The sequence below is a fragment of the Paramormyrops kingsleyae genome, chromosome 10 (assembly GCF_048594095.1).
Source record: "Paramormyrops kingsleyae isolate MSU_618 chromosome 10, PKINGS_0.4, whole genome shotgun sequence".
Classification (NCBI taxonomy): Eukaryota; Metazoa; Chordata; class Actinopteri; order Osteoglossiformes; family Mormyridae; genus Paramormyrops; species Paramormyrops kingsleyae.
Window position 1 is genome coordinate 13,781,799 of NC_132806.1, and position 26,530 is coordinate 13,808,328.

The window sequence follows — 26,530 nt, forward strand, 5'->3', positions numbered from 1 at the left end:
GCTCTTCTGAAAATGAACTTGAGATGGTGGAATTAGTACAGGATTGTTTTTTTACTCAGTTTGTTAACACCCCTACCAGGGGAGATGCCATTCTTGATCTTGTTTTGTCTAATAACCAGGACAGGATTGGTAAATTAGATGTTTTAGAACCACTTGACAGTAGCGATCATAACATGGTTAAATTTGAGGTTAAGTTTAGTGCCCGAAGAGCAAAGTCCAAATCAAAAATATATAATGTTAGGAAGGCTAACTTCAATTGTATGAGATTAAAACTAGAAACCGTGAACTGGATGGAGTTAAATAACAAAACTGTTGAAGAGGCATGGGAATTTTTTAAAAGCACATTATTGCAAGTACAAGAGGACTTCATACCTGTTTCTAGCAAGAATAAATCTAGGAAATTGCAACCTAGGTGGTTTAATAGGGACATAAAGTATAAAGTAAGGAGGAAAAGGGCTTTGTTCCAGAGATGGAAAATAACTGATGATGACATAATAAAGCAAGAGTATCTAAATCTACAGGCTGAATTAAAAAATGACATTAGACGAGCTAAAAGGAATGTCGAAAGGAAGATCGCATTGGAGGCTAAGGATGACGTTAAAAGTTTCTTCCAGTATTTTAACTCTAAAAGAGCTCTAAAAGCTGAAATTACTAATCTGCAGGATAGTAAGGGTCTTATAATTGAAAACGACATTGACATAGTAAATGAGTTCAATGATAGTTTTGCACGGGTATTCACTGTCGAGGACACTAGTAACTTACCAGTTCTTATTACTAATTCAACATCGTCTATAACTAATATATATATAACTGAAGCTGATGTTTTGCAAAGCCTAGCTAAGCTCAAAATAAATAAATCACAGGGCCCTGATGGCATCTTACCTATAGTGTTAAAAGAGATGAGGGATATTATTTGCCGACCCTTAACATTACTGTTTCAAAAATCCTTATCTGAAGGTGTGGTACCTTCTGATTGGAAGCATGCCAACATAACGCCCATTTTCAAAAAAGGGGATAGAAGTAATTTGTCAAACTATAGGCCAATCAGTCTAACTTGTATAACTGGTAAAGTTATGGAGGCTATAATCAAAGAGAAAATGGTAGATTACCTGGACTCAAATAACATTTTGAGGGATAGCCAGCATGGATTTAGGAGAGGTAGATCCTGTTTAACAAATCTGTTGGAGTTTTTTGAGGAAGCTACTCAGGAAGTTGATGATAAGAAGGCCTATGATGTCATCTATTTAGATTTCCAAAAGGCTTTTGATGTTGTTCCCCACAAGAGGCTCTCACTTAAACTCAAAGCGACAGGTATTTTAGGAACTGTAGCGACTTGGATTGATAACTGGTTAACGGATAGGAAGCAGCGAGTAGTTATAAGAGGCTCGATGTCACAGTGGGCCTGCGTTCATAGTGGGGTACCGCAGGGTTCAATTTTAGGACCACTTTTGTTCCTAATTTACATAAATGATATAGACACCAATATATACAGTAAACTGGTGAAATTTGCAGATGACACCAAGGTGGGTGGTGTAGCAGATACTGAACTAGCGGCTCAGCAGCTACAGCGGGATCTTAATTTAATTAGTGACTGGGCTGACACCTGGCAGATGAAATTTAACATAGACAAATGTAAGGTACTCCATGTAGGGAGCAGAAATATAAAGTACAGGTATTTTATGGGACCTACTGAAATAAAGGTAGCTGATTATGAGAAAGACCTTGGTGTGTATGTTGATGCTTCCATGTCTCATTCTCGCCAGTGTGGGGAAGCAATAAAAAAGGCCAATAGGATGTTGGGGTACATCTCCAGGTGTGTGGAGTTTAAGTCAAGGGAGGTAATGCTAAGATTATACAATTCCTTGGTGAGACCTCACCTAGAATATTGTGTACAGGTTTGGTCACCATATCTTAAAAAGGACATAGCGGCCTTAGAAAAGGTGCAGCGTAGGGCCACAAGAATGATTCCTGGTCTTAGAGGAATGTCATACGAGGAAAGGTTATTTGAGCTAAATCTGTTCAGCCTCAAGCAAAGGAGACTGAGGGGGGACATGATCCAGGTCTATAAGATTCTAACAGGTTTGGATGCTGTTCAACCGAATAGTTACTTCAGCATTAGTTCAAATACAAGAACTCGTGGCCATAGGTGGAAATTAGCGGGAGAACATTTCAAACTGGATTTAAGGAAGCACTTCTTTACACAGCGTGTAGTCAGAGTATGGAATAGTCTTCCTGATAACGTAGTGCAAGCTGAATCCTTGGGTTCCTTTAAATCAGAGCTAGATAAGATTTTAACAACTCTGAGCTATTAGTTAAGTTCTCCCCAAGCGAGCTCGATGGGCCGAATGGCCTCCTCTCGTTTGTATAGTTCTTATGTTCTTATGTTCTTATAAGGGTTGGTGTGAAGAATGTGGTGTGTGGGACACTCACTTGGACGCGGCATTGGAACTAGACAGTCGCAGGTCAAGGGCCAGCTTGTCTTCTGTCTTGGGCCGCACCAAGGAATCGGACCTGACCTGTGGGGAGCCTGGCTCAGCTGCTGGGTCCGGGGCAATGACAACTTCTAGTTCACTCAGCTCCCCGCCTATCTCCTCGTCCTCCTCATCCTCCTCCTCCTCTTTGATCTCATCACAAAAGTGCGCGGTTTCTCCTTCGATGATGGGCTGGAGTGTCTGGCTCCTGCGCTTGCTGGAGGGCGATGCCTAGGGGGCGGCATAGACACTGCCTTCAGTTCTGTGCTCTCGCCGATCTGCTGTCACGCCTTCACCACTGTGGTGACACATTCCCAAGCAGTGTAGAGGTGAGAGATCAGAAGAGCTTACTGTTAAGGGGGTGATGCTGGCTCTGGCTAACATCTGCTTGACCAGACGGTACCGGTCATACAGGGGCTTCACGATCAGCCGTTCCTCGCGTGTTGCCTGTCAGCACAGGAAAAGGGCACCGCAATGAAGTTGGCGGCAGGCACTGATACATCTAATAGCAAGAATGGCAGTTATAGACTTACTGGACGGCCATGCAGTCCTTCATAATGCAGCAAATTTCTCTGCAACACCATTTTCTCACAGGACAGCTGCTCCTTACTCATTTTCTATAAGAAGGAACAGATTCAAAGCTTCAGTGAATGCTGGTGACACATGGGCCCCAATGGTGGTGCCCTTAACCACGCTGCTCACCCGGACATCCTCGGGCCAGCGGTCCTCCTCCCGCTTGTCCCGGACACGCCGCTGGATGAGCTCAAGGGTCTCCTCACGGGTTACACGGCGGTCTGAGCCTCCATCATGTGCCACCTGCTCCAGTGTGGAACCAAAGCTTTTAGGCAGAGTGTTGCTCCTGGGTCGTGTCTGGGGAGCCAGCTCTGCCTCCACCTTTTGTTTGGCATCTGAAGAGGACATGACTTGTTAGGATGTGTTGGCACAACTCCTGTCCAAACCGTGCGTACTATGGGTCAGTCAACAAAACCACAGGGGGTTTGGCTGACCACTGTTACTAGCATGCTGAGGAGTTGGACAGAGGCATAAGAGTCAAAAGGGTTGAAGAGGAGGAGGAAGAGGGAGGCACCTCAGGGGCTTTGGAGAACCAAATGAGGTCTTTGGGGAGGGTCCACTTTTTTTGGGGGGGGGGGGGGGGGGGGGCAGGGATACACAGTCCTTTTATTTACCTTTAAGCTGTCTCCGTGTTTTAGTGAGGTCAGTCATCCACTTGAAGACCTTTGGGTTAGCTGCCTTATCTCCGTAAGAAGGCTGGAAAAGAGGAAAGGTGAGCAGGAAGCCTATGGGACAGGGTGGTCTTACACACGAGTCCCACTTGCATTTTGCTGATTTGACGAACAGTGCGCTAGAGGTGAAGCTTACCTTGTAGTTCCTATCTTTCTCAAACTGCTCCTCAAACTGCCGGATCTTCTTCTTGAGGTTCTGGAGTTTCTTGGTGAGCTGGTGGGAGACGGCATCCCCTTTCATGCTCTCTTTGGAACTGAAGGAAGAACGACGGGGCCTGTGGCTGCAGACGGATATGCTGCTCAGCGGCAAACTCAAGCAAGCAGTGTTACAGCTGCGTCCTTTTGCATTTGAGCTCACCTCCCACATGGCAGCGCTTTGGCGGGTGAGACTCCATCCGGGTCCTGGTGCAGGAAGCGCTGACTGTGGCCGAAATCGAGAAAGTGGCGGGCTTGCAGCTGCAGGGCATTATCCCCCAGCGGTGGAGGCACCATGCGGCCAGCCAGGGGGGACAACTGTGCCTCCCCAGACTCACTGTCTTCCTGCCATGACATGAAGGCCGGGACAGGATCTGGAGGGAGGCAGAAACAGCAATAAATGCACCTCCCAAACTGGGTGTATGGAATGAAACACACACAGCATCTCCAGGTCAAACAGGGTTCACCATGCTTCTGGGTGGAGGGTGCGGGTAAGGCCAAACACACTGCAAGAACATAACTACACTCCCTTGGGTACTGTCCCTTCTCCAATAGCTGCTGAGATTCCCCACAAAGAGTCCCAGCACAGAAAGCCCGGTAAGAGACAGGGGGTAAGGCACACACTGTAAGAGACACACTGCAGGAAATGCTGTGAATGGGGACCAGGGGATCAGACCTGGTATCACCATCAGGACCTCACATAGTTCCTCAGCATCAACTGGTGGGCGGGGCAAAGCTTGCAGGTTTCTGTGGAATGCTTTAAGCGACCAGTGGGACACAGAACCCCAGCCACACCCATGGGCAGGGGCGCCATAGAGGAGGGAAAGGTCGGGTCATTCTAAGGTGCCCAGAGTGACAGGGGCCCTAAAAAATGTGGAATATAACTAGACTAATCTGGGTTGGGAGCCCAATAGGATATCCTTTCATGGGGGGCAAAAATGCTATCAGTGCCACTGCCCACGGGGCCCAAAAAGCTCAATGTGAAGATACAGTGTCACCGTTTTTTTATCAGATCTACAGTAGGTGACTGCAGCTACACAGAGTGGCTTCTTTGTGTGACGACAGGAATCACACCAGGCTCATCTACATACTTTTCTAGCAACACAGTCACACCTCAGTACATCTGTCTTGTACATTTTTGTAATGCACAACGATAATGACGCACTGCCTACACCGATACATGGTAAAATTCCAGTAAAAATACAGACTGAATGAGGGAAATTTGTTTCCCTGGACAAGTAAAACTAAAACCAAGACAGCAGGAGATCAATGTGTCAGACAGAGTTAAGCAGGTCCAACCTGAGACTGAGAATGCGTAGGACAATTTCACTGAAATACAGCATGGATTTATATGTAAATGGTGGAGATGATAGGCCAGCTTGGGGGAGATTGAAAGAGATTTTTTTCTGCGGAGTACACAGGAAGAAAAAAAAAAGCAGCATAATTGTATGTATAAAGATGTATGTATGTATACACCCATTTCATAGACGGCATGGATCACATTCTTCCCCGGCCTTTAAGCTGATCTGAGACACGGACTCTGGAGACGCCCTGCTCCCCGCATTCCCCCCCCCCCCTCCCCAAGTGCACGTTCCCATCTCAGCTGCTCTTCAGCAAAGCGGTAAACACAGCATGAGTCAGCCAGTCAGTCAACGCACTGCAGGAAAAGCCGCCTGGGTGAGTGGGATTAGTGTCAAGGGCAGCGTACAGGGGTCATGACTCATGGGAGCATTACTTACCCTCCCCTTCTTTCTGCAGGTGCATACATGAGAAGTCAATGTGGGGGAAAATGTAAGGACAGGGCGCTGATGGAGTGGGGGGTGGGGGGCAGGGAGAGATAGCAGAGAAGAGTGTGATGAGCTGCGGACATGACTAGAGCTACGGGCAGGTGCACCTACACAGGGCATGCCTGCCCCACCCACCCCCAACACCCTTAAACACTCTGTGTGCAGACAGAGCATCGTTCTACACACTGCCCCAGTACCCACTCTTCTGTACGGTCAAAGGAGACTGCTCAGCCCATGGAATCATGGGAAATGTAGTTACCTTCCCACTCCCTCTCGATAAAGATCCCCCGCAGATCCAGGGCAGTGGCAGTGCTGCTTGGCTGGCCAGGGCACTCCCTCAGCTCTGAGTTGGCGTTCAGATCACACCCCTCCTGTCCAAACGTCTGAGAGTGAGAAGGAGAGGAACAAGGAGTCGCACTCGTAGCCATGGTTGCATGGTGAATGCTAGGGGAAATGGTCACAAGTGGACTTACACAGGTGTTTATGTTGACTCCATCTATCATCTCACACACCTGGCAGTTGTCCCATCTGCAAAGGTAGAATCACACAGAATGTAGAGGATCACACTCCGTGCCTGCCAGCAACATGCAACTACAGCGTACCAGGAAGTTGATACTTTTAGTTGCTTCCAGGTCATAAAACAGGACTGGGTGGAAGATTTCACACCAGCAGACGTATTGGTGTCCAAACAAAATGGCAATGGTATTCAAACAAAACTGCTCTAGTGATCTTAAGGCCCATTCTCACCAGGCCAACTAGGTCAGACACTCATGTAGGGGAGAGAGAATGAGCCACAATGGTACCACAGCTCACACAGCATGTGTAGCATGAGCCTTATGTGGAGCATTTGGAGTGTGAAATGTCAGCAGCAGCCAGAATGACACCTTCCGGGTCCAGGGGCCATGTGAGCATAGTATTTTGCCCATGACAGCATGCTAACCTTCCTGTGGTGATATTGTTTTCAGCATCTACAAGAGCTCTGGTGTCCAAGTCCATTCCAACACTTTCCTCTAGGGCTGCACAGTCTGACTGAGGGTTCTGCACATCCTGTGAAAACAAATCGGAAATTAGGGGGGGCCTTGTTTTGTGACTTTAGCCACATGCCAACGCGGCCATGACAGCACCGGTCCAGCTGCACCTCTGGTAACCCCTCAGTGTTAAGCTGAGCTTTGGCCTTGCATATTTTCATTAGCTATGGAGCTTCAGGGCTCTGACTAGTGGGCCACTCCTGGAGGATAGTGACTGACAGCCGCTTCCTGTTTTATCTCTACAGCCGGTAATGTCACTCACACTTCTTTCGGGGGGTGTTGATCTATTCCAGTCACAAGAAAGCGGCTATGAGGTAACAAACATGTTTTGAGGGCCCCTAAACAAATGCCCAGAAGGGCAGACTTCATACCAATGTCAGGGTACCACAAGGTCTCCCTGTACCTTCTATTCTGAGCACTGAACAGCCGACACACCTACCTGATGCTCCCCCACTGGTGTCACTTGGGTAGCACACAATGTGACCAGCTCACCACTGCCCTCTGCTGACTCTGTTGCTGGCTCTGCTGGGTGTTCCTCCCTGAGAACACAAAAGAGTTAAGGGAAGCCCCGCTCTCTATACAGGTGTGCATGCACCACATATTATTTACATACATGACCTAACTGTGACAACAGACTAAAACTGGGCATGTTTGTGATCGTGTGCTCATGTCTGATCCGTGCAGAACAGTCTCTCATACCCGTGGCACAGCTGGCTGGACAAGCCCTGGCCCTCATAGCTGCTGATCTCCTGACCGATGGAGCTCTTCAGGTCCAGGAGGTGCTGTTGTACCGCAGCACGGATAGTCCTTTGCAAAATCCTGCGCAGAGAGCACCAGGACAGCTTGTCAGGATGGAGCTCACCTATCCCGAACCCCAACCCCCATTGGCTATGTTCTTGGGCTAAGGGAGTGAGCGGTTTCACTTACTCTGCAGATCCCGGCAGGATGCTGATGGGACTGATGTGCGAGCTGGGAAGGGGGGAGAGAAGTGCCAGTGTTAGCAGCAACGGGGGGGGGGGTGGGGGGGGGAGCATGTGCCCAAGATCAGCACGATAACTGACAGGAAGTGAGGTCACATGACTCACCAGTCCCACATGCTTTATAAACTACCAGTGGTACATCGGAAATCCCCCTACTTAACGTTGGATAAGAACTGAGCTTGGGGGCTCGCCACTGCTAGCGTGGTGTTAGGTAACTACATGAACTGCAGATGGCAACAGACCTTAATGTGTGACGTAAACCACAGCAGGGAGGCTAACACTAGGGTGACAGATACACTACGAAGCTGTGGATGGGCTGGGTGCTGGAGCCTCTGGTATCTGGTCCATTTCACCCAGCACTGCGTCATCTGGCAAAACAAGGCACCACTGGCCCAGTCCAAGGGCACCAAAGCCTGTTCACAGCCTGCTCACTCATGTCTCAGCAGAACAGAGATACCCAGCACAGCCCATGGAAGACGAGCGTGACTTTAAGATAAATGTAATATTAAATAATCTTCAGCCACTCATACATAGGAAGCTTGGTCAAACGCACATTACATACAGAGCTTAAAAGACACCCCTGCCTTTCTGGCAGTTTGGCTATAAACTCTTATCTCTGGAGCTCTGCCGATGACCAGTGCCCACACTCTAATGAACATATCAGGCAGAACAGGCTGTGCTCTGGGCTGTGGACAGCTCATCGAGCTAACTGAGGGCACACACTGTAAGGTGGCAAAACCAGAGCCAGAGTGGGGCCCAGGTACTGGTTATACTCGCCAGGGGTCACAGGATCCGTTGTGGTTCCTGCACTCAAACCCTGTATGATAACAGTCAGCTGGCAGTTCAACCTGACCTTGACCTGGACCCAAACCTGGGCCTGGACCAGAGTCAGCCCAGGTCCCCACCCAGACAGATGTCTCAGAGACATCCGTATATGTGTGATTAAAATGAACAGAAAATCAGTTTTAAATTGCTGTACAGTCCTGCTGCCATCCTATCGTTCTCATTAAATAAATGTGTGCAGCGCATCTCCTGGTAGTTTATTTAAACATGTAAGATGATAGGCGGCTGCACTGGGATAAGAGTGCCAGTCATATCTGGCTCCTTCTCCTTACAATTAACTACTGCACTACTGAGAGCAGACAGAGAGAGGACAGTCCTATAGCCTATCAGGCTGGCCACAATGCTCAGCAGCAGTCAAATATACACCCATCAGTTAGGCAGTGAAAGCATGCCTCAGAATACCAACAAAAACACATGAACTCTCACAGAATCCCCAGAGAATCTCTCTCTCACACACACACACACCATCCTGTCCTCATGGCTTTACCTGCACAGTAAAACTTCACAGGCCATGGTGATGAACCCTGCCACTCTGGGAGGTCTAGTTATCCGGACTGAGCGCTCTGCGGTGCCAGTGTCTGGACGAGCAGGTGTGAGGGTAGGGAGAGGCCACCCGGGTGCATGTTGTGAAGCCCCGTGTCTGCTGGCTGCGTGCTCTGCTCCACTCTCGCTACTGCAAAGTGCTGCAGTGAACCGTCTGCACCATGGCTCAAATACAGGTCCGTCTGACGCAACTGCACAGGCGGCCAATGGCAGCGCTCTGGGGGTGGGCATCCTCAGAGTCCCACACCCCCTCCTTTCTCTGTGCCCCTTCCACCATGCCAAAACCTTCATTTATGTAACGTCTGTGCCATTCACAGACGAGAGCAGCAGGCAGCTGTAACTCGATTCTAAATCCTGGCTGCTGGGACAGGCTCAGAGCAAACCTGCAGAGCCATTTCTGCAGCTTCAGAGGTGTCAGGCCATGTGGGACAAACAGAGGTCCAGGGAGGACACATTTATAAGAAGAGTCCTGGCCTTTCTCTGACTCTCCACCCATCCGAAGATGCCTGTTTTGAACACTTCCACATCCATGGCACTTACATTAGAGATAAACCATGTTTTAAAGTTCTCGTTTTTAAAAAGAAATTAGATATGTATTGTGCACTGTAGGCAAGGCCCATTATCAGAAAGCACTTATTCCAAAACCACATCATCTTATCAGCAATGGGGTGAAATCTGTCATGCCTGACAATATGTGATTTGGCCTTGAGATCAGCACAGCTGACAAAGCGAACCAGGCAGACTACTTCAGAACAGTTGATGCAGATTACTGGCACTTCTAAATATAAGGCTGTTTACTCTGAAGGCCACAGACGGCATGCAGAACTCATAGAGCCAACCGCATGCCGTTTGTTCAGACTCCTCCACGTGCAACAGCAAAAGTGTGCCTGCAAAATCAGACCAGTCTACGCTAACGAATATGCAGTAACGGACACAAACAGTCACACACAGACTCTTACACAAACACAAATCGACAGGTGCCCCAACCCATCTGCCATGCATCTTGTAATCTGCTGGCCCCACAGTGCCTCACCCAGGTCAGCAAGTCCTGGTCTGGGCTCCCAGCTGACGGCCAGTGTTGCACAAACAAGTCGCATGGCACATGACGCTATTTTCTACAGCTGTTGATGGGTCAGCTGCAATGGGGTCTTATATTTAGGACTGGGGTTGGTGACGCCCCCCCAAACTCCTATCTATCACATCGCAACCCCCAGAAAAGCAAAATGGAGCTGGTCCCTCCTCTGCAGCTACAAAAGCTCCCACTCTTCTGGGAAGGCTTACCACAAGATTTTCGAGTTTGTCTGTGAGAATGTTTGCCCATTCATCCAGAAGAGCATTTATGAGATCAGGGACTGATGTTTGACGTAAATGCTCGGATTGCAATCTCTGTTCTAATTCGTGTCAAAGGTGTTCAGTGGCGTTGAAGTCACCCAACTCACCCAACCATGTCTTTATGGACCTTGCTTTATGCACTGGGGCACAGTCATGCTGGTACAGAAAACTATTCCCACAAAGTTGGAAGCATAGAATTGTCCAAAATATCTTGGTATGCTGAAGCATTAAGAATTCCTTTTACTGGAACTAAGGGGCCCAGCCCAACCCCTGCAAAACAACCCTCCTCCCCCCTCCACCAAACTATACAGCTGGCACAATGCACTCAGGCAGGTAACATTCTCCTGGTATCTGCCAAAAGCCAGACTCGCCCATCAGACTGCCAGACAGAAGTATGACTCATCACCCAACAGAACAGAGTCCAGTGGTGCTGTGCTTTACACCACTCCATCCGACGCTTGGCATTGTGCTTGCTGATGTGAGGCTTGCATGCAGCTGCTCGGCCATGGAAGTCCATACCATGAAGCTCCTGGTACACAGTTTTTGTGCTAGGGTTAATGCCAGAGGAAGTTGTGAACTCCGCGGTTATTGAGTCAACAGGGTGCTGCCGATTTTTACGCACTGTTACTTTGTATGGTCTGCCACTTCATGACTGAGTTTCTGTTGTTCCTGAACGCTTCCACTTTGCAATAATACCATGATAATACCGTGAAATATCTACCAGGGAAGAAATTTCACAAACTGACTTACTGCAGAGGTGACATCCTATGATGGTACCACGCTTGAATTCACTGAGCTCTTCAGAATGACCCATTCTTTCACAAATGTTTGTAAACCTGACTGCATGGCTAGGTGCTTGATTTCATGCACCCCTAATGTAATTGTTCTGAAACACCTGAATTCAATGATTAAGAAGTGTGTACCAATACGTCTGTCCATATAATGTACTTCAATGCACAAGTTCCTCACAGCAATATGAACTGCAGAGATTAACTGTTTCCTTTAATTACAACCCTAAAACAGAATATCAATATTTTATATTGTACTACTACAATATTGAATACAGTTTAGTAGAATATTCAAACAACAAATAATTATTATCATTAACATCAATAGCAATAATTTTATCAGCACTAATTATTCCCCCTCCATTTTATCAAATAGGGGAGTTACTAAAAAGCTGTTTGGAAACAGACCGGAATAATCTGAGCAATAATATGTTCAAAGCTGAACTGCAGCCCATGCTGGGAACATGATAAAAATGTGAAAAGATAAAAATACACCAGATCGAACACACAGACACACAGACACACAGACACATTGACGACCTCAGGGGTCTGAGCTGGCATTACTCAACACAACAAACCCACACCACTTCTCAGGCCTACACCTCCAATTCCAGAAAGAGTTACCCTGAAATTAGCAAAAGCAATTCCACAGTTTTACCATAAAAGCAACAGACGCTCAGACACGGCAGAGTCTTACTGATACATAAAATCTGAGGACTATAAAAACAGAAGATGCATTTACCAACACTTATCAGTCCAGATAGGACAGGGCACAAGGTTTTGGTACACCTGCGGCGCTTTTCCACCGCACAAAGTATGGTACTTTCGCTTTTCTATTGACTTCTGGTCGAGTACCAGTACCGAAAGTTTAAAGTACCGAAAGTGCCATACTAGTTGGGGTACTTCTTTGGTACTTCGGTACTTTGGGGTGGGACTTGCAAACATATTTGCTGTCGATTGGTTATGCAAATATCCTGCCGCTGAAACACAAAATACAACCGCCATTTTTGAAACATACAGCGAACAGGGCGATAACAGCGAGAAACAAAATAAAAAGCAGTAGAAACAAAAATATAAACAGAAGGAAGGATGGTTTTAATCGCCATATGGTCGGATGAACAGATCCAGTGTGATTTGGATGGCACGACTCGAAATAAAAAAGTTTTTGCCGTTCGGGGAAATTCAGTTTTCCTATGTTTCCCCTGTCGCGCGTTGATTTGTACACGGTTTCGCTGTTGTTTTCATGTCTTTTTACGAGGTAAACAAGCCATATATTAATTTTAAAAAATCACATGTCTTTTCTATGTTTTCTGTTTTTACAGATAATAAATGAAATTACTTAATTCGCTCGATAGAGATATTTCTTGATGAAAACGGTATAGTATTGCTTATAAGACTATATTATACGTGACGATCTACTGTATTCACATGTAATAATGTACCTGAGTGATTTTCAGAAATTTCACATACCTCTTTGCTTTAATATTGGGGTAAACATTATTTCCTGATAGACAGGAGAAACATAGGATAACTGAATTGCCCGGAACACCGTAATACCAAGCCACTTGGAAGAAATAGGGCACACGCGAAACACCGAACAATGCCGCTTGAAACATAATTAAAAAATTTGTTTGCTTTCAAAAGACTGAATTAGCAGTAAGCTAATTCTTACTGCTTTGATCGGCTTAGCCAAAGTAAGTGTATCTACGTAAACGTAATTGATGGCAGCATGATTTGGATTTTACTGAATCTTATACTGTGATAGAAGCTGACATAACAATAAACCGCATTTTCCAGACTCAACTGTTAGTTTTAAATTTGGGCTGTCAGTCAGGGGCGGTCACTGATGATGTCATTTGGCGCCGGTACCATTTTTTACGCCAGTGGAAAACCGACATGAAAGAAGTACCAAACTTTCGGCACTTTATGGAAGTACCGAAAGTACGGTACCTGGTGCGGTGGAAAAACGCCCCTGGATAGGATGCCAGTCCATCACAGAGTGCGCGAAAAATGTCCCCACAAGCTAAAATCGCATTGTGGAGGCATTTGCTCCACTATACCAATTACCCTAACTAAACGACTTAGAACATCCAAAGGAAACCAGATATGGGAAGACCATGCACACACAAAGCAGAGAACCCTACAGGAGAACCAATGATGGCACCCACTTAGTCTAAGGGCTGCACAGTGGCTCATTTTAAGATATATGAAACACCAAAGAAACTGAAGTCTCTCTCATTAGCTGTTTAAGAAACAATATAATAAGTCAAAATCAACAAGTGGGGGACAGGATCTGCAAGGCTCATTCTTAAGGTGATTTTGTAGCCTTTAAAAGTTTTGGCAGGTTTCATGTGGGTTTTTCTGAATGGAAAGTGGAAAATGGTGGAGGCTGGATTTCGGTTTCTTTTGATGTCTGCTGAAGGTTACTGTTGTAACACAAGCATGTGAAGATTAAGTCAACATGCACTGGTCATCAGATTCACTCTGACATAGTTAACACCATTCAGACTGGCACCAAAAATGCCACCATGTCAAGATCATAAAATATAGCCAACTGTGGTCACCACCTCAATGATATCATGACAGCTCCATGGGAACAGTACTTCCTCTTCTGGGGGCGGGGGCTCAAGTGATTTCCTGCTCACAACAACAAAGACTGAAGACCACCTTGACAAGGCTGCCACAGACAATGTACTTGCTCAGGAAGGCTCCGCCCATGTGATAGCACAAACATCAGTGCATTTGCTTCATCAGCTGAGAACAAAGAGCATTAGCAACCCATCCCAGGTGCACAAGTCTGACCAATTTGTGAATTAGGGACTAATTTATTAAATCATCTTGAATTAATGGAGAAACAGGTCACAGGGATGAACTATACAGTTCTTTCTAGTAACAGAAGCAGGGCAGTACTGCAGCCCATAAGCTACATAAGCGGCAGGCCACCACAATCTGGTTGTTACTTCTGTACCTCGACTTAAAAGCATACGCAATGAAAACAATGCAGGGTCATTATTTCACCCATGTAAACCTGGACTGGGGTTGCTGGATATCTCACAGTGCAACCCTAAAGCCCTGGAGTGCTGCTCTGTACTGGTCTTGAAGATCCTTGTGTATAACGGTTTTTTTTTCCATTGCACCACTTAGTTAAGACTTAAAGTTACAAACTGGTCAGTTCTATCTGTTTCCGATTAGTCTGGGGATAATAGTACGAAAAACAACACATGCCCTGATTGCTATAAATGTGTAACAGCATACAGTGTGAATGTCCTTCACAAAGATGGGAGGAAGGTTAGTCAGTAAAGTTTACCTGGAGGATGGGGTGACTTGGGAGAGCCGGACTTCATCTGCTGGGAGGCTCTCCACACCATCTGGTGGTAGCTCTTCACATGGCTCCAACTTGTCGTCATCCAAGAGCTCTGTGATCTAGGGGGTGGGGAAGGATACTGACTTTTTTATTTACTACAACTATCTACTACTAATGAAGTTCTATGAAAATACATAAGTGAGGCAGACTGAAACTGTAACTTTGTGGTAAGAATTTCAGACCTTGAAAAAACCTGAACTTTTGCTGTAGGGGGTGAAGCCCTGAAGATCAAAAACATCAACAGTTACCATTTCCTCTTTGCAAGTTTTCTGAGAGCAATGTGCCTGCCAGCTGCAGGCCTGTAGTGCAATGGTTTAAAAGTCAGAGTCACATAGAGATGTTTCCCAAGGTGTAAGCAGAGCCAGGTAGGCTCTACTGAACAAGCCTTTGCAAAACAGACATAGCACCCTGGATAGGTTGGCCTAAACATCTGCTTACTAGCTCAGTAATGGGATTCTGTCTCTATAGCAACCCACTCTGATCACATCTGATTGGATCAAGGGATTCACCCCACACTACTTGTGTGTGGGTGTGTGGAACTAATATGGGCCATATGTCGCAAGACAGTCACATGTCCATTGTGAGGCTTGCCAGCCCTTTGAGAGATTGATCTGTTAATGTATGTCTGCATGGCTAGCTGAGGACCAGCTCGCCCTGAGCCGGATATGACATGGCTGTGGATCACACTGCTTCATGCTTATAGGCTACTATTATCGTTAAGCATTCACTGAGGTACTGTCCAGACACGTGAAATGTGATTATAATTTTGCATATATAGAGAATAAATAGACAATATGGTCCCCCAAAAGTGCTTTAACAGTGGGCAGTGTGTGAGGGCTGCATAGCTATATTGTAAAACAAAGGTAGCTACAATTCCTCAAGACGCCTCAGAAAGACATGCAGAATTTTTCTGCCATCATCTCCTTGTAGAAGGCAAAGAAAACACATACAGCAATGAAACAAGGGGAAGGAGACCCTGCTGATTCTTTGCGACACTAAAGAAAATGCACAACTCTGGTAGTAAAATATAACATTCTGTTTTCCACTAGGCACATGGCTGGGACAATCGCCTGACAGCGAAACACATGCTCACAGAAATGGCCTCAGTGTTCTCTGGACCATTTTAAGAGACAAAGGGAAGTATTTTAGTTGCCGTTAACTTATTTTCTCCAGATCAAGTGACACTCCAGTGACTGCCAACCCCACCCCCGCCGCAATGTACCCAGTCCCACAGGACTGCATTTTTTGATCAGGCCAGAGTCTGAGCAGGCTTTTGTCTTCAGCTTGTGGAAACACTAGCCCAGTATTCACAGGGTGACCTTCTTTCATAAAGTGGACCCCACGCAAAGCACAGAGAGACGGGAATGCCATTGGTGCTAAGAACATCGGGGCATGAAGGGATAAGGCTGGAACTGGATTGTTAATTTACCAAATTATTGGGTTTTGTTTGTTATTAGACCATTAGTGTTCAATGATTAGCCAGAACATGCTATTGAGGTACCACCCAGGCAGATTCCGTAGTCTGAGCTGAAACTGAGACAGTAGAGCACTCCTCTGCACCCACAAGCTACTAATACAAACTGGGACCACCAGATTCATCCGACATCCTGTGAAGAGCATAACACTGAAAGCAATGTTCAGCAAACTGTTCTGAGATCAGATTGCATGCTCAGCTAGATCTTGCTGCAAGATTGGAGGGGAACTCCACCCAAAAAATAGCTAGTCTGTGCAGTTCAACTGCATTTCACACACACTTAGAATATAGCTCAGCATAAAAAAAAACATTTTGTTTTCCAGCAATTCTCACCTCTGGTTCTCACTGAACTGAGTCGGGTCCATAATATTCTGATTCGTTTAGTACCTAAGTTGTGTCCAGGTGTCAGCTTTGGACTTGTGTGAGGCATTTATAAAACTCTCCAAACACTATTTAGTAAAGGGTAAACCAAGTATGACAAACAGCACCGAGCACACACCAAGTTCACTGGCAGAAAACCTTAGTGATAACAGATGAGGTGAAATTCATGGAATACAGAAGGCACTGCTATGGAGAGGTGGGCGTTGATAACACCAGTGCAGAGGAATCATCATATCCTTACAGCTTAATGTGTGAGCCTGCTTACCAATCTATGCAGGCCATTCAACTTGATCAGTGCCAGTCCACTAAGTTGCTTCAAAGGCCTTGAAGGACTTTATGCTGTGACTTTGTTATAAAAACTCAACTCTTTTCCTGGGATTTAACAAATAACTTTGTAGTCTGTGTTCAGTCATGTTCTGGGAGGTTATCTAAGAATTAGATCCAATTTTTTTTAAAGGGATTTACTCAGAGATAAGTAGCAAAAAAGCACTTTTTGCATTCATAAAACATTAAAAGGCAAAACATAATGCCAGTCATTTTGCCACTACCAGGCAGTCAACATGGGGACAAATATGACCATTGCCTCATTTTCACCAACATGGAGGTAGTGCACAGGCACATAAGGCAGTGTACAACACCAGGGCCATCAGTTAGTTATCATGGTACCTAAGTCACCGACGACCTCTCTACGCACACAAGACAATCCAAAGGGGAATAGAGAGGAACAGGGAGAGCGACCGGGGCCGGAGGGTCTTACTTGCTCATTGATGGAGCTATAGTCATTGGTGGTGGAAACATCATCATCCTCAGAATCAAAGTAATCCTCCGGGCTTTCCAACAGCTCCGTCAGGACCCGGCTCACTGACTCCTGCTCCTTGAGATCCTCCACATCCGTGTCCAGGCTACAAAGGAGAGATCAAGCAGGTCACCATCTTTTCCCACAATCCCACTCACTCACACCTGATACACACATACAAACACCTGTTTTCAGCATTCTCAAGTAGGAGCCCTGTCATCATCCAAGCAATTTCAAAAACCTTTCTTATATTCCATTACTCTAGTGCTTCAAATATTGCTTCAGGTATGAAAAAAATCACAAGTTTGCCTGAGAGAAAATTGAGTAGTCATGTCTATAAAAACATACAGGTACATTTAACTGGGTTGCATGTATCCTCTGGACCCTTCACCAGTACATCAGAATCTCATTCAAACCAGACCATGGACCATAAAGACATGTTACACGTTGCCTAAAGCCAGACCACACACTCAGAGCTCCTCTTACTGGAAGACATCAGGGCCGAAGACTGCTGCAAGGCCCGCGATGCTCCAGCTCTCCTCCTGGAGGGATGCCACGCTGGACAGGAAACGACACAGGAAACGCAGCAAGCTATAGTTGACCTGAGGCAACTGCTGCAGGAAATACTTTATGTTCTTAGCCAGCTCCTCCTCATTGTTGTAACCTAAAGATGGACAGAAAATTAAGAAATAAACAGCATGAGTAAAAAAAACAGAGGAAGGACCGGTAACGATGTGTTCTGAAGGAAGATCCATAAAACAACAGGATTAGAGTGATAAATATGATGCTACAGAGAAAAGACAGCAGAGGTGTGACTGGTTGCAGTTTGTGACAAAGAGGTACACGCTGGTCTAGAAGAGACAGAACCGCGACTGTACCCCTGACATCTCATCCAGTTATTTACCATAGCATCTCAGATCAGCCAGGTTATTGTGAAGCAGGCAAAGGGATATGGTACCAGCCCAGGGAAAAACCAATGGTGAACACTGGAACTCAAAGGGTAAGGGAGAACAGAAGGAAGACAACAGGAAGACGGGAAGGAGACAGGGAAAGTCTTAAAACAAGGTGGTAAGGGCAGGTAGGAGATGATTGAGCATTAAGGCCAGGGTAGGGCACCTTGGTACAGTTGCAGGATGTGGGCCTGCAGGTTGGCAGGGATTACAGGCTCTGGGAGCTCCTGCAAGAAGAGGCGCAGCAGGCTGACAGCCGAGGCCAGATCAGCCTCTTTCTCCAGGTCCACCTCCTCACCGCTGTCGTAGCGCTGCCGCAGCCACTCTACACGCTCTGCATTGCCATTCACCATGAACAGGCCCTCCAGGTCCAAGCCCCCTGGTGCGTACACACACACACACACACACGCACACACATACACACACACATGCACGCACACACGCACACACAAAAACACCTGTCACAAGCTTGCCAGTGAGGGGTCCTGAGGCACCTGAAGCAATGTTCCTCAGCTTCTACTCATGGGTCATATATGCTAGCATAGGGCAGCTACTTCTCGTTCCTTTCAGGCCAAAACCTTTGGACATAAGTTGACAGTTTTTAATCCACCACACTCGGGAGCCTGAAAATCACCTACAAATCAAACCCCAGAAGGAACCCTCCAAGTCTGCTTTAGCTCCCTGAGAGATACAAACACCAACGTACATTCTTACGCAGGAAGCTGTACCGGCTTCTCTCTCATTCTATTTAAACTGATTTCATTTTCCAGCAGCTTCTCTCACCTACTTTCTATTACACTGAGATGTTCCACCATGACAGGTTGGGTGAGAATAAGTTTGGAGTGAAATATATCAGCATGTCAGCATGCATCAGAATGCTGCCCCCACCCACCAGGTTTCTAGTGAGATCATTGCTATGGCATCCTGTTTGTACAAAGACGGATTAAAGAAAGCACAGAACGCGGGACTGTGCAACACAGGGGAGCACTGCATGTGGTGGGGGACCAGGAGGAGCAGGAATCACATTACATAACATTTGAAATAGGCCTCATTTCCCACAATGCCATATAAAGTCAAGTCAAGCTAAAAAACAAGCGACTTTCTGTAAAACACAGCAGGTCAAGCTGACACAATCAGAATGGAGCAAGCCTCAGTGTGTCTCAGCCTAAGTAAACTGAACCAAAGCAAACACTGAAGCACACCCTTTTTTCCTACAGATGGATATCAAGTCCAAAAAAGATCAGGGTGTGTTATGATGTAGGAAACGTATCTTTCATCAGCCGGGCATTTTGAAGTGGGCTTATCAAGCCATCATGTGACATTTTCATGATTTCAGGGAAAATAGGTGGGGGGCAAAATAGTCATGAGATTCCTGGTATATAAAACCTGTGCAGTAATTCTGAAGAAGGGTAGAAACCAGCAGGTTCTGAAGAACCTCATATGTTGCTGGCAGCAGCCTGCAGAGCCCAGATGGGCCACATAAGATTCCCCAGCTCCTCTATCTCACGTCTGCTTTTGTGATTTTCTTTGTCCTTTTGGTACATTTCAACAAAAAGCCAAGTGCTACATCCTGCTTGTGTGAATGTTGAGTAACTGGGAGAAAGGTTGCCACTGTGCCAGGCTACTAAATAACTCAAACCCTGGACATGCATCTCATGGCAACTTCAGCCTTTACACCAAGCCGGGCCGGGCTGGTTGCCATCACTCACCATGCTCCTCAATGTACTCCACAATGTGCTTCACCAGCAGGGGGACCTCCTGTCCAGGTTGCCCACTCCGGCGCACCTCCTCCAGAGGGATCCCAAAGACCCTGGCTGTGCTAAGAGAGTCACCGAGGGCAGGGGAGAAGCTCTTCCTCATCGCTTCCACAGCCGAGCTGCTTCCACTCGTTCTGAATAGAAGGGGTACGGGGTTCCAAAAGACATAGCATACAAAAAAAAAAGAGGCAAGTAAATGCACTTGTTCTGGGACTAATTCTCACTTATTTATCCTTACCACCACCCCTACCCCAGTACAGCAGTCTAGATAAGGAGGTCCAATTTAAAAAAAAAAAAAAAAACATCTGACAGAAAAACTCATTTTAAGGGGAGAGTTATGAGACCTGGCTTCAGATGCAAGCTGGTTACATGTATGAGTTATTGGTATAGCATATTTTTGGACTGTGGGGGGAAACTGGAGTACCTGTAGAAGACCCCACAAAAACACAGAGAGAACATGCAAACTCTACACACATGGAACCCTGGCAGAGACTTGAACCTTGGTCCTAGGGGTGTTAGGCAATAGTGCTAACCACTGCACCACCCTTACACTGCACTGCCCCCCGTGGTGAAAACCGAAAAGACCAAAACTCGGAATAGCCTTTTATACAAACAAGTCAAACACATACAGCTCATCCATCAGAGCAGCATTCCTGTCTTCACATAATGAACACTGCACAGCAAATGCTGCACTCATGTATGATCATCAAAATAGTATACAGATTAAAAGTCACTTGATAACTCACCTTTGAGTATGCAAACACCCAAAAGTTGGCCTTATCTTCTGCTCCGCCCACTTGCAGTGAATAGAAGGGTCATCTATGGCTGCTTCAGGTTGTGGCAAAAGATAAGCCTGTAGTTCCTCATTGACGGACCGCAAATCCCCTTCAGGACTTCAGTGGTTAAGCTGGGGAAAAAGGAAAAATCATCATAAAGGTAAGTGTTCAGATTACTTTACACTCAATGATTTTATTATCAATGCATTTATATTTAAACAACAAATGTCTGCTCAAATACTTTTGCTATATAAAATATATAATTAAAAGGACATTTTGTGCACTAAATACTCATTAAAAATCTAATCTCAGAATGAACCGTGCATTACTTTAACAGACATGCATGGCACAGCATTACAAATAAAGCAAGCAGATGAAAGAGCTTCAGCAAACGTTAATTCCATCACGTCTGCAACAGCTGTCATGTGGGACACACTCGTAATTAGATAAGCTGAGCAGAAGCTTTTATCTGCTGCAAACGTCAACAGCAATTCAGGGGTAGCAGCTCGCAAGAATGCCATGATGCATCATATCCTCCAGCTATGATATCACAGTCCCTTAGGCTGGTCCAAAAAAGACAATTTCACACCCCCACCTCAAGGTGCCATGAGAGGGATCACACAAAATATAAGATATACACATAATATAAATAACAAGGGCGGCTGCAATTAGTCGATGTAGTCTATGACGTCAACTAGGGCTGAATGATTTGGGGAAAATATTGAATCGCGATTTTTCTGACAGACATTGCGATTATGATTTGATTTGCGATATAATTTTTTATGTCAAGCTTCAGCTGAATATTCAGTGTGTAGTAAATTTAAAACATATGATGCAGCATTACCACATGAGATACCATCAAAATATTAAAGATGTGGTGTGTTAAGTTAAATAATGTAATAATGAACAAATGCAGCAAAAAGAAAAACAATAGCGATCTTGCAGGTAACGCTGATTACCCCCTTAATAACACTAGAACCGCCTTTCCCACACCAGTGAACAAGCAAGAACTACTTCGGTGTATGCATGTTTTGTTTGCGCTAATGTGTTATTAGTGTTATTAACAGCAGCGAATCTAACACTCAAAAAGCTGCAATGTTCATAACAGAGTGGCTGTTCTGTCCTGAAACTTTAAAGCTGGAAAGTTTCAAATGTAGTATGCATTTTATAAAATGTCGAATAAATACACGTAGTTTATTGGTGGTCATGTTGGTCTACGTTTCCGCTTTTTAACAATTGTATACGTTTATTTTTATACAAATCAATTCAGGGGAAACAAAAAATGTATGTGTTCAGGGTTGAGAACTCTCACGGGTTTGGGTAACACGCTTTCAGACTCTCACGCAAGAAATCTTATGGCAAATCTAAATTATTCCATTATGAACTTAGCTGCATCAAAAACGTTAAGGCAGTTTGCATACCCTACAGACTACAGTAAAACCGGTCTAAGTCGACACTCGCGGGACCAGCTTAAAAGTGACGACCAGCTTAAAACTGCACACCTAAGTCGACACTTCGGCGACTTATGTCTGTCAACATCAACATATTCTCCAAAGGATGGCATGGCATCAGCCGCGAAGAAATCCTTGAGCCTATCCCAAACGTTACGAAACTCCCTTGTCTCCTCCTCATCTTCGACCACCTCCAGGTTGTCACGATCAATTTCTGGTCCATCACCGACATCATCATTTTCAGCGACAAATCCCACAGAGCGGAAGCAGTTGGCAATGGTTCACTGTTTTACACGTCCCCATGCTGTTTTGACAGCGTACAGCGTGTCAAGTAGGTCCCATTTCAGGGGGACTCCCTGCTCAGCTGCATCCAGACGTCGGGTTGCAAGAATCCTGCGATAGTGACACTTAAAATTCTTGATTACCCCGCCATCCATAGGCTGTGTATGGCTTGTAGTTCCAGGTGGCAAAAAGACAAGTTCGATGTTCTCATACTCGTAGTTGGGGTGCGCAGGGCAGTTGTCAATCACCATGCAGATCTTTCGTTTCTCCTTTGCCATTTGTCGATCAAGCTTCTTCAACCAGTCATCGAACAGCGTTGACGTAATCCAAGCTTTTTTGTTCGCACAATATGAAACCGGCAAATTGCGTACATTCTTGAAAGCCCTCGGATTTTTGCTCTTCCCTATCACGTACATGGGTAACTTTTCTGATCCATCCATGTTAGCTGCTACTAGCAACGTAATCCTGACCTTACTTTCTTTGGTCCCATGATGGGACTGACCAAGAAAGCCGAGGGTATTCTCTGGGAGCATCAGATAAAACAGCCCAGTTTCATCTGCGTTGAAAATGTCCTTCACTTTGTAACGCTTCAAAATGTCCTTCAGTTTACCGGTTTTCCATTCCACAACGACTTCTGTACCGACACCACCAGACTCGCCTGCCTTTAATACTTTTCTATTTTCATACCTCGTTTTAAATCTTTCGATCCAACCGTCATTGATTTTCTCTACGTCGTCATACCCCAAATCTGCAGCAAACTGGCGTGCCTTGACTAACAGCATCTCACCACCAACCCGGATTTCAGGTTTAGAATCAACCTGACGAAACCATTTTATGAGTGCAGAGTCAACATTTTCAAACGACACGTGCTTGATTCGTTTAACTGACCCTGTCCTTGTGTCCACAGTCTCACCTTTCTCAATGGCGTCGATAACCTTCTGTTTGTTTTTCATAATATTGAATAATGTTGGCCTTTTGATGCCAAATTTCGCTGCAATCTCCATCTTTGTTAGACCTGGATTGGCCTCCGTGTACTTTATGATTTCATACTTCTCTTTATAAGTTTTTGTACTTAATTTGCGCCTTGAACTGCCACTAGCCATTTTGAATAACAGTGGCAAAGAACCGCACCCTTCCATGTGCTACAGGCCTACTGTGATACCGCACTATACACGCGAGACTTAAGACCAGGGAGCGACTAGTGCGATAGGTGGGGATTCCCCGTTTCTACGTTGCCGTGGTGACAAGCAGGCGGTGTGAAGCAGGCGGCGGGAATGCAGCGATTGGGGCGTCGACTTACAGGTAGGAAGATCCATTCATTTGTGTTGTTCGGGATTTAGGTGACGACTAAGGGAATTTGACGACTTACAAGCGGCGAGTTACACAAGGAATTTTAAAGGAAACATCATTAGGAAAAATCGGGACTTTTGCTTGAGCGTCGACTTGTGCACATTGACGAGTTACAAGCCGGCGACTTAGACCAGTTTTACTGTATTTACATGGTAATAAAACTTTTACATACACGTAAATGTATGTGCAGACTCGTCTCAAACAGAAAGCCTCACTCCAGGCAGCTGACCAAAGATTCGACTGAAGCAGCTTATCATTCCTTTGCCTTAATTGTTGCTCTGACAAATATAAAACGGAGAAAACATTATATGCGTCACTTTTTTATACCTTTTTTAAACAATAAGACCATTCCCATATCCAACTGTAATAACGATTAAAGCGATCTGTTCTTTTAGTATTTGTGTTAAAGCGAGGCTTTCATTTTATTACTGTTGTGGTATTAAGATTAATTTCACAAGATTAATCTATGGAAAATCAATGAGCACAAAAACATATGACAAAAACACGACTGTATTATGGATTTTACAGCATTTCTGGGGGTCACAGACTGCTGAGGATTACCGACTGTCTCGTTGTTTTGACGGGTAATATGCTAATGTGATTTCCCATTAACAAAAACAAAAAGGTGTGATACGCTGAAGTATATCGCAGCTGGTGTTTAAAAGGAGGTCGCCGGTTCTATTGATGATAGGACCTTTCTGAAACAATCTCGGACCATGAAATAGGAAGGCAATTCACTTATAGCTCAGTAGAGGAATCAGTATTTTTTCCGCACCGCGAATGCAACATTTTCTTCACGTGTTCGCTGTTAGTGGGCGTGTACTCTGTCGCCTCGGGCCACTTCTGATTGGTGAGCATGACTGTCACATAAGGAGCACGGCGCTTGTGATTGGTGAGAACGACTGTCACATAGGAAGCATGGTATGAGTTTGGAAAACTATTCTTACAACAGATTTAAACCCTGGGTCCGACGTGCTGTATAATGTATGTCCTAAATCACAGCCTTTGCGATTTGCTAATCGCGTTGTTTCAAATCGCGATTTCGATTTGAAATCGATAAATCGTTCAACCCTAACGTCAACGTTGAAAATGTGTCAACATCAATATTTGAAATCTACGCAGTTTTTAGTTTTTTTTTGTGATTTTAATTAAGTATCTTTTTGATTTGTGAAACACTTCAGATCATTATAACAAATGCTTTCCTACAATATTGCTATGCAATCATGGGAGTAGTTCAAATTGTCACAAAACGAAAAGGTGGTTTATACACTCACCTAAAGGATTATTAGGAACACCATACTAATACGGTGTTTGACCCCCTTTCGCCTTCAGAACTGCCTTAATTCTACGTGGCATTGATTCAACAAGGTGCTGAAAGCATTCTTTAGAAATGTTGGCCCATATTGATAGGATAGCATCTTGCAGTTGATGGAGATTTGTGGGATGCACATCCAGGGCACGAAGCTCCCGTTCCACCACATCCCAAAGATGCTCTATTGGGTTGAGATCTGGTGACTGTGGGGGCCATTTTAGTACAGTGAACTCATTGTCATGTTCAAGAAACCAATTTGAAATGATTCGAGCTTTGTGACATGGTGCATTATCCTGCTGGAAGTAGCCATCAGAGGATGGGTACATGGTGGTCATAAAGGGATGGACATGGTCAGAAACAATGCTCAGGTAGGCCGTGGCATTTAAACGATGCCCAATTGGCACTAAGGGGTCTAAAGTGTGCCAAGAAAACATCCCCCACACCATTACACCACCAGCCTGCACAGTGGTAACAAGGCATGATGGATCCATGTTCTCATTCTGTTTATGCCAAATTCTGACTCTACCATTTGAATGTCTCAACAGAAACCGAGACTCATCAGACCAGGCAACATTTTTCCAGTCTTCAACTGTCCAATTTTGGTGAGCTAGTGCAAATTGTAGCCTCTTTTTCCTATTTGTAGTGGAGATGAGTGGTACCCGGTGGGGTCTTCTGCTGTTGTAGCCCATCTGCCTCAAGGTTGTGTGTGTTGTGGCTTCACAAATGCTTTGCTGCATACCTCAGTTGTAACGAGTGGTTATTTCAGTCAAAGTTGCTCTTCTATCAGCTTGAATCAGTCGGCCCATTCTCCTCTGACCTCTAGCATCAACAAGGCATTTTCGCCCACAGGACTGCCGCATACTGGATGTTTTTCCCTTTGCACACCATTCTTTGTAAACCCTAGCAATGGTTGTGCGTGAAAATCCCAGTAACTGAGCAGATTGTGAAATACTCAGACCGGCCCGTCTGGCACCAACAACCATGCCACGCTCAAAATTGCTTAAATCACCTTTCTTTCCCATTCTGACATTCAGTTTGGAGTTCAGGAGATTGTCTTGACCAGGACCACACCCCTAAATGCATTGAAGCAACTGCCATGTGATTGGTTGATTAGATAATTGCATTAATGAGAAATTGAACAGATGTTCCTAATAATCCTTTAGGTGAGTGTATATGGTGCAAGGTTTCGATGACATACCACGGTGGCACTAGCACTATTCATCTATTCATGAGCACCTGAAGAGAAAACACACAGGGGGGTGTTCCACAAAGCAGGATTTCTCAGTTAGCGGAGTTAAGTTAGAAGTCATTATTGTCCAATAGGATTGCTCCTTACCTAAACCGTTATTGGACAATCATGACTTGTAGCATAAGTTAACTAAAAAATCCTACTTTGTGGACCACCAGAACAGGCAGACCTACCTTA

General features: G+C 45.3%; 1 protein-coding gene across 6 annotated transcripts in view; it reads right to left on the reverse strand.

Annotated features, from left to right (window-relative positions):
• fam13b (family with sequence similarity 13 member B) overlaps window positions 1-26,530 on the reverse strand; it is a 42,103-nt gene that overhangs the window by 4,657 nt on the left and 10,916 nt on the right. For 2 of the 6 annotated variants that reach the window (XM_023794964.2, XM_023794965.2), the window contains exons 2-21: window positions 20,680-20,840; window positions 19,886-20,067; window positions 18,343-18,555; window positions 17,713-17,890; window positions 17,188-17,332; window positions 14,519-14,634; window positions 7,653-7,694; window positions 7,425-7,544; window positions 7,165-7,264; window positions 6,638-6,744; window positions 6,171-6,225; window positions 5,957-6,080; window positions 5,650-5,715; window positions 4,074-4,284; window positions 3,852-3,996; window positions 3,659-3,740; window positions 3,174-3,379; window positions 3,005-3,088; window positions 2,823-2,918; window positions 2,431-2,702 (exon numbers count right to left, since the gene is read on the reverse strand). In XM_023794964.2, coding sequence (XP_023650732.1) covers window positions 2,431-2,702; window positions 2,823-2,918; window positions 3,005-3,088; window positions 3,174-3,379; window positions 3,659-3,740; window positions 3,852-3,996; window positions 4,074-4,284; window positions 5,650-5,715; window positions 5,957-6,080; window positions 6,171-6,225; window positions 6,638-6,744; window positions 7,165-7,264; window positions 7,425-7,544; window positions 7,653-7,694; window positions 14,519-14,634; window positions 17,188-17,332; window positions 17,713-17,890; window positions 18,343-18,555; window positions 19,886-20,036 — 2,513 coding nt within the window. In that variant the 5' untranslated portion in view covers window positions 20,037-20,067; window positions 20,680-20,840. Of the gene's footprint in view, window positions 1-2,430; window positions 2,703-2,822; window positions 2,919-3,004; window positions 3,089-3,173; window positions 3,380-3,658; window positions 3,741-3,851; window positions 3,997-4,073; window positions 4,285-5,649; window positions 5,716-5,956; window positions 6,081-6,170; window positions 6,226-6,637; window positions 6,745-7,164; window positions 7,265-7,424; window positions 7,545-7,652; window positions 7,695-9,035; window positions 11,497-14,518; window positions 14,635-17,187; window positions 17,333-17,712; window positions 17,891-18,342; window positions 18,556-19,885; window positions 20,068-20,679; window positions 20,841-26,530 lie in introns of those variants that run through there. The other 4 variants (XM_023794966.2, XM_023794968.2, XM_023794967.2 and 1 more) reach the window with 4 other exon arrangements.